We start from the raw sequence: 13907 nt of genomic DNA, 5'->3' as shown, positions 1-13907 counted from the left end.
TTCCTACTGTCTTTGATGGAAATCACTGTTGACTGATCTCTGTGGAAGACCAAGATCAGTGGCAGTGCGGGTGGAAATGGGCTGCATGCTTGGCGGAGGTCTGCACTCTCAGAGTGCTTCTCTAGTTAAGTTTTATTTTAAACTTGTGTAGGCTAAATTTATAGATCTATGTATCTCGTTGATTCAAGGGGAGGCCTAATTCAGTAAAGTCAAGACAAGCACACGTCACAAGTTGTGTGCTTGTCTTTATTGAATTAGGCCTCCCGTCCCCTTGAATCAACAAGATCTAATGATCTATTAATGTAAAAAGCATTCTGCCATTGTGTAAGGCATGCCTGATTATCAAGTTTCAGACGACCATGTACACCCTCACTGATGTATTGTAGGTTTTTCAAATATCCAGTGTTGTAAAATCTTTACCCTTTAGCTCTAAGCTAAGTTAGCTACAGGGCAAATGTGGCATGACGTCCCTAGTACTGGACCAGTAGCAGTAGGCAACGTTGGCACTGGTTTGATAGCCCCTGACCAGTACCGGTAAAAATAATTGTTGGACCAGTAAATTTTTTCTGGAATGGACCAGTAAAAGATGAAAAACTGGGTGCCTACTGGTACTGGTCAGACAGACAGGCTGGACCAATAGAAAAAAAAAAATAGGGTTAGTGCGCAACCCTGCAGTAGGTCTAGTACTACTACGCAACTAACCCTGGCCATGGGCGTTTGCACTGGTTGCAGTTACTGTAGTAGGGCCTATCGCGTAGAGCCTACCAGACTTTTGCAGTGTAGATGAGTAGCAGTAGTATGCATATATAGATTATGGCATTGGACAATGACCTACGCGTAGTAATATGTAATCAACTTGAACATGATAGAAAATATATAGGGGCCTATGTTAAGTTTTCGACAGTTGATTGTGTATTTTGCACCCTGAGATCCTGGAAGCCACATGTTACACCAGAATGTGCGAGATTCCAAAATGAGTAATTAATCCACTCGCTTGTTACACTTCCATGTACCCCTGCATCACACAGACAAAAATGATGGAAACATTGCCCCCCATGTCTTCCAACCCACTGGGGACAAACATGATACCAAACCATGACGGACTCTCCGTCATACTGGAGGGAGAAGTAGATGGCTCGTACACTCACAGCGATGCTGGCAGCAACCACTTCGAGGGTGAACATGGCTCGCAGGTCAGACTAGGAGATGTCCCTCAGCCAGATGGGGAAGGGTCAGCTAGAGGAGATGTTGCACAGAGTGAGCAGGGCGATGATGCTGCCGAAAGTAGCCCCACGGAGGACGGACCAGGGTTCCAGCTGGGGGACATCTTGCTGTCTGGCAGGGGCGGAGTGGGGTCGGGTGAGGGGGATAGTTCGAGCGTGTTGCGAGAGTGGCACGCATTCCGCGGGAGGAACATCGAGAGCGTCAGCACTGTGGAGTTCTGTCGGCAGGTGGATCACGTTGATATCTGGCTGGACAAGTGGAACCATCATCAGGTAATGACATGAAACGTTGTGTATTCTTTGTAGGTTTCCATACTGTTTTCTTGTTTGGATAATTCCTGTTGATGTAACTTAAAGAGTTTAGCATTGTTATGAATCCACAAGTCATTCCTGAAGATATCCAAGAAACTTCGATTGTCGAGCAAGCTTCCAAAGAAATTAAAAATCATCAAAGACTCAACTGAAGCAGAGTAAAAAATAAATATTCTGCATTTTACGTTGCTAACCTGTTTGCAGTAGAAGCCATCAGCTTATGGAGAGAGTGTATGTTTTGCTCCCCTACTATTCATAGCGATGTCAAGTGTTGGAAGGCATCTTGCAGCGCAGCAACTTCTCTCAGTACAATTTCCTGTGGACCACTCTCCAGCCGGCCCTGCACCGGGACTTCATGTACACGGCCCGCCAGCATTTCCCAGGCCATCATTTCGACCCGATCAGCAGCCACACCAGCCGGGAGACGAAAGCGAGGCGCGCCGTGAGAAACTACCACCATGCACAGAGGTGAGTGTCATTTTCACATGTTCCTTTTGGTACTGTATGTGTTTAATTTAGATTTTATTATGATCTGTAAAAGATTGATTTTGTGCAAACATATGATATATGTTTGATCCTTCTGTATCAATTTGTGAAATAATTTTTTTTTTCAGAAAGCATGATTTCATTTAATCATTTTTGTTAACAATATTGCTATCATAGAGTAAAAACTCCAATAAGAATATAGGGCAAAAGTAGGTGTTTAATCTGTGTGTGGTATATTATGTATGTGTACAGTGCAAGAGTTAATTATCATCTTTGATATTGACACTGATTTTCTAACAGAAAACATATCATACAACAGTATAACAGTCACAATGTAGAACTTGATGTTGATCTCTTAACAGTTGAGAAAATTTATTGAATATGGAAGGACAAATAAGCCAAAAACTTTGATAGTAACTGTTATTCTTTCATTCCATACCACTACATCTGTAGATACATCATAGAAGAATTAATGTGAATGAATGAGTAAATAAAGTTTCTCTTTGACATGTACACATAGTTTTATATTGCTAGAAGCAGCTTTCATTGCGGTTACAAACTTTGTGTGCTAATTAACATCAGTGTCAGTGAAGAACTCACTTAACACACAGTATACCATATAAAGCATATATTTTGGGATATGATCACTTAAAAAAAAAAACACAAACAAAATTTTGACTTTTAATCAATGAGAAAGTGTGAATGTGAACAAGGAGTTTAGACATTTTTGTATTCACCAAATTAAGCATTTATATCTCATATTTTCTTTTTACGATTGAAGTAAAAGGCTATTTTCATGATCTATTCCTTTAACAGTGCTCACGTGCAGAGACGATTTGATGTGCAGAGACTGAACACAGAATACATCATGCCAGTCATTAAGTCCAGTCCTCCAGCAGAAGTGAGACAAGTGTAAGTTATCCAGACATAATACTGTCACTCTTGTCTACTCCTCCATCACATTAACTCAAGGTGACCGTACATATACAACTTTTCAGCATATGGCAAAAAATGCTTTACCTCGTAGCTCGAAATTTGGATTTTCATCAAACCATGTGTACAGCATGATAACAAGGGCTATTCATTTTTGTTTTGTTTTTTTGGAGATAGTGAAATGCTTGTTAATCCTTGCCTCTTGGATTATTTAGCACTTTGAATTTGAACATACAGAATCTGTTTGGTTCTTATATTTCTCAAATGTAGCAATTTACTGCTCGAAAGCAAAATGAACAAATCACTCTTAAAGAGATATTGCATCTTTCTCTATTTTCTCATGTTATTTGATGCTCTTCTGCCCAAATTTTGCCCAGGCATTCTCAGGTTCACAGCAACTGGAGATACACTTGTAGAAACATCTCACTGAACATGGAAGATTGTTAGTTTGCTTTGCTTTGATTTGTTTTGTTAGATTGTTTGTGTGACCACATGACCAAATGACCCCACCAATGGTCTGCACTAAGAACCGTGTCTTGCCCCTTTTCGTTCTTTCAGATCTTTCAAGTCTGGATGGGACCGATTAAAGCCGTCAAACAGTGCACCACTGGTCAAGCTGCCAGTCGTCAGGCACACCAAGACCTTCGTTCACCCCCTGAGTCGTTCTGCCCCAAACTTGAACAGGTGAGTACAGTGTAGAATTGAAAAGTAAGTGAATATCCACACATTCATACCAACATAATCGTGTTTGCTCCACAGATGCTTGCTTAGCTAGTGTGAAGGGAGTGGCATACTTTGTTGCACACCAAGAAAACAAAGACTATGAAATCTTTGTGTTTGATGAAGCAATTTGACATTTTATAGTTACTTTCCATTATTAATGCTTCATTTATAGCTTATGCCAAAAGGTGATTACTTCATTGTAAACATTAAAGCAGGAATAGAATGATTTTGGAGGATGCAAATGTTGTTGAATCAATCACAGCAGATATATATCTGCTCAAATGGAACTATCATCCATATCATATAGTTTAGGATTCGAAGGGGAAAGAAATGACTCTTCTACTGCGTATGCTTTTATATTTTGATCAAATGAAAGAAAGAAATGAGAAGATGTCAAATGTTCAATATTTCCACACACACTTCTTCACGTCTTCCTTATAATGGAATATATGATTTGTTGTATTATTTGTGGGTGGAATGCACCATACAAGCATTGCTTTTTAGTATTCCTCTTCATTTCCAGCATTTCCGCATACTTAAAATATTTTGTAAACTTATTTTTCATTATATATTGTTATATAATTTAGGTATTCAATTTCTGTAAAATATTCATATGTTTCTGTTGTAAATGAAAAAAAATGAATGAAGAAATGAATGAATGAATGAATGAAGAAATGAATGAATGAATGCATGAATGAATGAATGCATGAATAAATGAATGCATTAATGAATTAATGCATGAATGAATGAATGAATGCATGAATGAATGAATGAATGAATGAATGAATGAATGAATGAATGAATGAATGAATGAATGAATGAATGAATGAATGAATGAATATATAATGTACCAGTACCATTCCTCAAGGGTTCTCAATTTCAACCAATCATTCTTTACAGAGTGAAGGAAGATCAGCCAATCAGGAGACACATGCAGGACCACCTGGGCCATTCCATTTCGAGAAAGAAGAGTGCGTGGAGCGAGAGGAGGCGGAGGGGCTACAACCCAGTCGATGAGTCGAACATACCCCTCCTGACCAAGGCCTTGACTGATATTCACCTCTATTGGGCAAGACCTACCTTGGTATTAAAATTAACCTGTTCCATACTGAATTCTGAAATCCCCATAGACTGGATACAAAGGCCACCAGGTTCCCATAGGGAATGGGTTAAATTGTGTGTTTATATCAAGTATGCTTTTTTCCACATACAATTTTACAAGGTATAAGGTCATACTTGCAGGCTACACAGTATTTTTCTTGCGGGATTAGACTGATTAAAGACAAGGGTCACATTTTTTTTCTTCCTTTCTTCCTTTGTTTGTTTGTTTGTTTGTTTGTTTCTTCTTTCTTTCTTCTTTCTTTCTTTCTTTCCTTCTTGCTTTCTTTTATCACGTCGAAGACATAGCACTGTCCATAGAAATGTTATATCCTTTCATGATATTACTATATGGAGGGCTTCAGTGGCTTCCTTTTATATTCTTGTTTGAAAAAGGAATGCGGAAATCAAATCTAATCAAAATCAAATCAAATGTCACTATGTTAGGGCTATTCAAGCTTTCACCACACTTGAAATCACCTGTTGTGATTCATCAAGCCATAAGTTTATGGTTCTGACATGAAATGAAATGTGAGCTCATTTTTCATAGTCTTCGTCATTTGTCATTTCTGTATTCCATTTTTTTTTTCTCTACAATTTACCTGGTAGTCGGGGACACGTGCTGATAGGCTGCCCCCCATAGACCCCACCCCTACAGAGGCGTGGCAGCTGTATCACTGGTATGCAGAAAGCTGGAATGGTGAGTTGATGTAGGCTGTTAACAGAGACTCCAACCTCAAGCGCCTTCTGATCTGGAGATTCTCCCACCTGAAACCCCTGACAAACTGGAGATTCCAACTTGATGTTCGCGAATCGCACTGTACGTACTACATACACACCACAGATTATAAAAGTGCATTTTGCAAAAATGGACTTTTGGCGGGAGATCTCCCATCAAAAGTGGGAGAGTTGGAGTGTCTGCTGTCATCCCAAGTGCAGATAATAGCAAGCTTTCGATTTGCCATGCTTACGGTTCTGATGCACCTCCTTCTAGGTTGGACAATGGGAATTATGGTCTCGCACATCTGCAGAACAAACTTTTTTGCCTAATAGCCACATCATAAGATTAAAGTGTCAGATCTATTCTCACGTCTACAAGCGTTATAGAACAGCAAATATATTATGTGAGTAGATCTCTCTTTTGGTCTGTCTGTCTGTCTCTCTCTGTCTAACTTAATTCTTCGAGTGCCAAACGCAGGATTGTCTTGTCGTGATTGTCGTAGACGCCATGTCATGTTTTTGAACTGTCAAAAGATTGTCCACCACAGTCATGGTGCTGATGAAAAACCTAGAAGGCTATAGTAAAGAAGGGTGAGTGCAACAAAACATGACAGCACCTAATGGACCGAAACAAAACTTGGAGGCGTTCCATATTGGGACACGATGGGATTATGTGTAGTCTAGCCTGACGCTACACTGTGACAATGGCATCTGATAGTTAAATGTTCACTTCAAAAGGACTTGAATGAATGAGACTATAGAATATGAAAGAAAAACAAAGAGAAGAATACCCCTCCTACCCAGGAGGCCCTACGTTTCAGGCAAACGGGGCTCTCATGGCTGCCGGGAACTTGCATGGTGTAAACATATATCTCTACCGGTGTATATGCTTCATACACCATATGTTTTTTCTCATCTTTATTCACAGATGTTCAGAGGAATGAATTCCTGCACAAGCTGCTCCGGAAACTGGACCAACGACAGCTCTACTTTCTTTCCACTCATTCAGCGGTAAGTTTCTCTGTCTTGAAGCCATTACTTGATTATTTTTTTCCCTCTCTCTCTCTTACATCTTATCAGGGTTGCAGTGTCCGTTTCCCTGTTCTCAAATCTGTTAATGACAGTAATGTTTTCTCAGTGATTGATGACTCAATACTTGGATACCTACAGTGGCAGAGCAATCCACTTTTATTTCTCATTTTGAAGAATGAAGAGCATGACCGAATGTTTCAAGAAAATCCAAATAATATCAACATCATCATGTTGAATACATAATATATATATTTCATATTTCTTAAAATATCAACATTTCATATTCTTTTCTCTCTATATCTATCTGTCTGTCTCATCATGTAACATTGTAGCTGAAGCAGTCGAGGGACTTTGTCTCCCTGCTACCAGAGCACCTGGCACTGCGTATCCTGGGTTACCTCTCCCCCAAGTGGCTCTTGGTAGCAGCCCAGGTGTGCAAGGCTTGGCAGCACCTCGCCAGCCATGACACCATTTGGAAGGACAAGTGCTCCCAGGTGGAGATCAGTAAGTATACTGTATACACAGAAATAGTTTTGCTGTACGTTAATTTTTGTTGCGTATTTTGTGCTTCTTTTGGTTAGCATGAATTCCATAACCTCCAAAAATATCTTTGCGATTTTTCCTGCACTTTTTGAGCAGGTTGAATCATGTGCTCTGTCAGAGGTGCCTCCCTAGTACAAGTGTGTGTGCGTGTGCATGATTGTACCCCTAGTATTCATTTTAACGCATGTCTGTATGCAGTAGTTTCTGTGCAGGCTGTCTGTACATTCACATGAATTGAGCAGCACATTAGTTTTCATGCAGGAAGATGTCAAGTACAGTTGTTCTTTTCTGTGAATTGAATGAGAACATACATGTAAGCAATTGCACATCACAAATTCAAGAACCCGCAAATATGTTTTTGAATCGCTCAGCGCGAAAAATTAATCACTCAAAAATATCAGTGTTTACAGTATTGGAATGAATATATTGGCTGAAGCAACCATCTCTTTATAGTGACCAGCTGCCCGTAACGATCACACTGAAATCCTGTGCAATGAAAGCATGCATGCAATGGAGAACCTCTGTGTAGTGACCACTCACCTGACATGGATTGACAGGTGACCATAGACTTGGTTTCTGCCAAATGGCAGAAATGTGGGACAGCCATTTCCAGTAGCCAGCATGCAGCTAGCATGTTACTATAGCTCTGTTTGCTGTTCAGTACATAGTTACGTATGTATGTGTGTATTGCATGTCTGTTCATTCATGATGTGTGTGCAATAACCAAGGTTGTGTAAATGGTGGTCCATTGGTTCTCTTTGTCAGTGGCGGATCCAGGGGCAGCACACCAGACATGCCCCCACCCCCTTATTTTTGTTAAAACAAAAGGAAATGGGGGGGGGGGGCTGTATGCGGCGCCCTTTAATTTTGTAATGTGCCCCCCCCCCCCCATACGGAATTCCTGGATCGTCCCTGTTTGTGTAACAGTCTTTACCATGATAAAGTCAGAAATCCATGTCAGATGAAAGATTCTTAGAGATTCTTAAAGAATTCTCTCTTTTTATTTTCAGAAATTCCCTTGCCAGACAAGCCCTTCAAGTGGAAGACCATTTACCGCGATAACGTCTTCCTTCGGTGGAACTGGGATGAGGGCAGAACAAAATCTCTGGATGTCAGAGGTCATCAGGCCAAGTAAGTAAAGGAGCAATTCAGTAGCACAACAGATGTGCAGATTCATACTCTGCAATGCTGCTACAGTGCACTCCCGATATAACGAACAGGGTTATAATGAAATTCTGGTGACAGCGAAGTAAAAATTCCAGCCGCAACATTATCCATACTATGTATTTTTATTGTTTATTTCTTTGGTTATGATGAAATTTCGATATAACGAATATAAAGAAAGAAAACTGCCAGTCCCGAGGACTTCGTTATAAGAGGAGTCCACTGTACTTAATAAAAAGTTTGCACAAAATGGGTTAAGCACCATTTTAAACATTTTGAAGTGAGTCCATCGTCAGGTAGAGGAAAATGAAACCTTTCCAAAAATACCTCAGTTGTTACAACAATGAATATCATTGAAATTATGTCCCATTTTTTAATACAATTTCATTTAGTATTTAGCAGCTTTAATTGCAACTATCACAAATTGATAAGAATGGTGTTAGCTCGTTTTGCAATCTAGTTCTTCATTTCTTCCTTTAGCCGGTTGAAGACGGGCTGATTTTGCTATAACATGCATTTCCCACAGACACCTGCCTGAGCATATTCTAGACTAGTCTTCCACAGGTTAATCCTCACTGTGCTTTGTTTGCTGATTAGCACATCAGACGACTTGCTTCCTTCATCCACTGCCACAGATGTCTTGACACTTTAATGCTCACCTGACATGAATCTCATAATTATCCTAACTCTGAATGCCATTATCATGACTCTCATATGAGCCTAGCTCTCACATAGCTAGAATGATTACATCACGATCAAATATATGAAAAATAAAATGTTAGTAAATTACACCTTTGTGCATTTTATACCTAATGCTATCAGTATTTTTATAGTCTAGTAAAAGTAGTATAGTAATCTAGTAATAATGATAGTAGTAGTAGTGTAGTATTTGAGGTAGTAGTAGCAGTAGTAGTTAGTAGTAGTTGTAGTAGTTGTAACAGTAATAGTTGTCATGATCATCGTAGATTTCTGTCAATGTTAAATCTTATCTAGGTTGAATTGATAATCATTCATTTCATCGGTTTGAATAAATTTTGTTGTCGTGGAGTCAGGATCCCAGCTATTTCTAATGTTAACATCATTGTCACATCAAGAATATCAAACTACTCAATTGTATTTCCACTGTCCTCTTTAGAGTGCTGTGTGTGACCTTTGATGGAGAGTACCGAGTGGCCAGTGGGAGCCAGGACAAGACGGTCAAGGTGTGGGACATCCAGACAGGGGCCTGTCTCCAGACCCTCAAGGGCCACCAGGTAAGGCCTACTCTCAGACCCTCATCATCATATAGAAGGCAGCTCCTCTGAGCACTCTGTGAGTGGCCAGGTTAGGGCCGCGTCATAAACTCTGTGTGTGTACAAGTATCAGGGCATCTCCATCAGCCCTTTGCCTGGGTGTCCATGCAGGCCAGCCTGACACATTCATTCAATTAGCAACATAATGCAGTGGTAGCAGTAGTGCAGGAGCAGCAGTGGCAGATATTGTGATTATGTCAAAGTACCATATGTCCCAAAAAATTACAACAGGACCCTCCACGATTATAACTTTAAAAATAGTGAACCAATCCAAATACAATTTCAGGGTATGAAACTATGACTCATTTGCCGCATCTTACAGAAAACCCCATTTGATTTGCTTCAGTGGTCAAAGAGAAACAAGGAGTTTTGTAGAGTATGTCAGGAATCCCTTCCCTCCAAGTTCTGTCCATTGTGTTCATACATTGATATGCAGTTCCAAGAGCATCCAAGTGCTAAACTTGGAAGAATCAGACCCATGACATGCTTTACAACTATTCCCATTTCTCTGTGACCACTTAACCGAATGGGAAAGGGGTTTTCTGCAAAATAGAGCTAAGGTGTTATATCTTAAGACCCTGAAGTAGCATTTAGATAGTTTAATCATATTGGGATTTATCAATGCGAAAATCCGATTGTAATTTATTTGGGGACATACTGTATAGTCTTACCAGATGGGAATCTTCCCCAAATGTATACAATTTGTTATGTGGGTTATCAAAGTGAACGCAGCAAGTGTTGTAAGACACATCAGTAAAGTTTATGTATTTTGGCCATCATTGGATTATGATTATCGCACTTCAATTTTGGAAGGTCAGTTGTATGGCAGAGAATGCATAGACAGAAATTTGATTCCTTTCTTGCTTTCTTCTCCTGGCACAATGCAGAAAGGGGTGTGGTGTTTGCGGTTCTTCACCCCCCACCTCCTCATCAGCGGCTCGTACGACAGCAACCTCAAGATATGGAGTCTGCGGAAGGGGTCCTGTGCTCGCACCCTCCTGGGCCACGATGGCGCCATTTGGGCCATGGCGCAGAAGAAGCATTACCTGGCATCCGCTTCTCAAGACAGAACTGTAAGCAACATAAAACAGCCTATTAAAGTTACCTCATACCTAAAGAGCTCTCCCTAAAAGTCATACATTAATAATATTTTAGGCATCTATTTCTCTTCTCAGAAAGACTAATGAAGAATGTCTGTATGTTGCTGTATCTATATCTCTATCTCTATCTGTATCTGTATATCTGTATCTGTATATCTGTATTTGTATCTGTATCTGTATCTGTATCTGTATATGTATCTATATTTGTATCTGTATATGTATCTATATTTGTATCTGTATATGTATCTATATTTGTATCTGTGTATCTGTATCTGTATCTGTATATCTGTATATCTGTATCTGTATCTGTATCTATATCTGTATCTGTATATCTTTATATCTGTATCTGTATCTGTATCTGTATCTATATTTGTATATGTGTATCTGTACCCCTCTGATTTATGGTTAACAATGCACTGACCAGTAAACCATGTATGTCAGCCACAGAGATGTGCCTCAAACTCAGACCAATAATGTGTTTCAAACAAAACGATGGATTACAGATTCAGAACATTCTTTGATTTTATAATAATCATGTGCACAGGACGTATCCGATCATATTGATTGCAAAGTGGGAATGATGAGTGTGATACCATGTATACACTTTTTGTTGTGAGACAGAGGTCTTAAAACATGACAGGGAAACAACAGAGCCCTTGGTAGAATACATGCATTGAAGTATAAAAATAAATGCATAATATTGTTGCCTTCTGCATCTGTCTAAAAGATTTTTTGTACCGTACTTCCTATGGATATCACTAAAATACAGTCGAGAGGAATGAGGGGGGTCCTAACTCTGCGGTGGTCATCTCGAGTACTGCATAATTATGTAGAAATCATAAATTTGCTGCACCATTTTGGTCTGGATTTAATGCAGGTGAAGTTGTGGGACCTGCATACGTGTTCTCTGCTGCACACCCTTGTGGGGCACGGACAGGCCGTCTTCTGTGTGGACATCGACGACGAGGGCACCATGGTCATAACCGGCTCTGCCGACAAGGTGAGTCAGTCGCAGACATGGCCCTCTTGCGCCTATTCGTGAAGCGGTAATAAAAAGAGATCTTGCACATGTTCACTCAGCACTGTCTCTTGTATATGCCGATAGATTTCATTTGTACCCATATTGTCTTTAATGTAATTCCATGTGTTGTGACAGCACCTTTACCTTTTTATCTGCATCTCCTATGGAAATTTTGGGTCCGCTAACAAGGACCTTCATTCAGGTTCTGAGCAAGTTATGTTGTCATAGATTCTTTCACCACAACTTCTTTATACCCATTCATGTCCTATTCATCTATCTACTGTACACAGTGCAAATGTGCTGATGTTGGTACAGTACTGTAAAAGTAGAAATTTTGGGGTATAGAAATGTGGGTGAACTTTATGAAACATTAAAGTATGGCAAAAGTAAAAAAAAGAACACATAGTACATTTTTTGCTTGTTATGATATGTAATACTACTTCATATTTTGATTCTGTCAAATCAAAAATGAGCCATATTCATCTTACCAGGTCAAGGGTGAAAAAAATTACTTGCAAAGTATTTGCACTTTTACACTAAATTATAGCCCTCAGAAATATCTCACTATCTCTGTGAGAAAATTGGTGATTACAATTAAGTGCAATCTTTGCCCCGATGCAGAGTATCCGTGTGTGGAGCATCGAGACGGGTCGCCACGTCCGGGTCATCCGCATCAGCCAGACGACCTCCATCATGGCGCTCAGCTACGACAGGGGCTACTTCGCCTGCTCTGTGGGCGAGGTCGTGTCGCTATGGCGACTGGACACGGCTGCCTGCGTGAAGGTCTTTGACGAGCATGAGAAGAGGTCAGTAGCGGAGTGGCATCGCTGTTGTTCTTTGTTAGTAGATTTCAACCTGGGTAGCTCTTTTTTTTTTCTTGTTAGTCTAACTTTGACTCTTCTTGGTGTAGCAAATGTGTATGTGATGACAAAAATTATGATTTAAATAGATGGTAATGTCATTCAATGATAATTTATTCATCTCTCTATTCAAGGGAAGAATGTAAATATACATGACTATGGTTTTATCAGCATTTCACCCGAATTGACTGTGTCCTTAAAGCAGTATAGGATCTTGACTCCCATATTTGCTGCTAAGTTCTTTGTTTTTCAGGGATATGATTACTGATTGTAAAGCTCAGAAAATACTACTATTAAAATGGTGGTAACAAAGTGATCGGGAGTTTGTTATTTATGGCAAATTTAAGATGTATGAATTCCAATTTATGTTTTTTTGATATGAAGAACTGCATTCATATCATACGAGTAGCATCTGGATCTTACCAAGTATATCCCAAGGAGAAATTACCTTTCGTATCTCAAATTGAATTCATTTTGTGACACATCTCAATTCATCTTTCATTTCCAGGGTTGAGACCCTCAATCTAAAGATCAGTGACACATCAAACCCAGACCAGCCCAAAGGATTGCTGGTCAGCGCCGGCCAAGATGGAATGGTCAAGTACTGGAACATTCGAAAGTGAGTAATGTGGATGAATTATGGATGACCTGTGTGTCATTATTACCCTTAACATTTGCAATAGTGGTTGCAATAATGTTATTGTTTTCGTAGATGTTGTTGCTGTCATTGGAACTCTGTTGTTGTGATTTTAGATTGTACATACAGAGATGCCAATTGTTAACATTTTTGCAGTATTTTGAACTTTTTTGGCCAAACATACTGCAGGTTTCATTGAAATGCTCTGTATTACTACGTGTGTCTGTAGCGCAGGAAGGGCAAAAGTACTGTTTAAAAAAAAAAAAAATGTCTTTTCAGCCCTCATAATAATCCAGTGCTGTATACAGGGTTGGCATCCCTGTACACGGAGTATTGTACAGCTGCCCTAAGTGTCCCTAATTCTGGAGGAGGCTGGCTACAAACTAAAATACTCATGATCTGGCAAGAGAATGTACAAATCTCCTTGATTTTGGAATTGTTTTTTGCCATTGAGACGCATATAACACACAAGTATCTCCCTTATTGCTCTTAGAAACTTCCCTGCTTTTGGAGTGTGACTGTTTGCAGCCCTAGGAGTATAGAACAGTAAACACATCTGTGTTGTCAGTGTGGATAGAATGGTGCATTTGTATCAACAACATGGGTTTTGCTTGTGATTTGGTACTACAGGAATGAAAGCTGGCACACGCTGCAATCCCGGAAAGGTAGCCACATCAACAGCACCTTCACGGACAAGACCAAGATCATCGCCGCCTGCTCAGACTACAGAGTCCGGGTCTGGAATTTCCACATGACACCGTGA

The 13907-nt window shown here is 39.9% G+C and overlaps 1 protein-coding gene across 1 annotated transcript; it reads left to right on the top strand.

The window, feature by feature from the left end:
- The first annotated feature begins 1082 nt into the window (after window positions 1-1082).
- Window positions 1083-13907, top strand: LOC139740268 (uncharacterized). The gene is made up of 15 exons (XM_071650850.1): window positions 1083-1496; window positions 1795-2003; window positions 2838-2933; window positions 3513-3638; window positions 4578-4761; window positions 5385-5475; window positions 6424-6506; window positions 6860-7031; window positions 8081-8201; window positions 9370-9487; window positions 10414-10599; window positions 11504-11626; window positions 12269-12453; window positions 13016-13126; window positions 13775-13907. The coding sequence occupies exons 1-15, from the start codon at window positions 1083-1085 to the stop codon at window positions 13905-13907; spliced, it is 2352 nt and encodes a 783-aa protein (XP_071506951.1).

The sequence above is a fragment of the Diadema antillarum genome, unplaced genomic scaffold (genome assembly GCF_040938485.1).
Source record: "Diadema antillarum isolate AM-2024a unplaced genomic scaffold, OU_Dant_1.0 seq00000846_RagTag, whole genome shotgun sequence".
In the NCBI taxonomy this organism is placed as follows: Eukaryota; Metazoa; Echinodermata; class Echinoidea; order Diadematoida; family Diadematidae; genus Diadema; species Diadema antillarum.
This window is presented reverse-complemented; position numbering and strand designations above follow the sequence as displayed.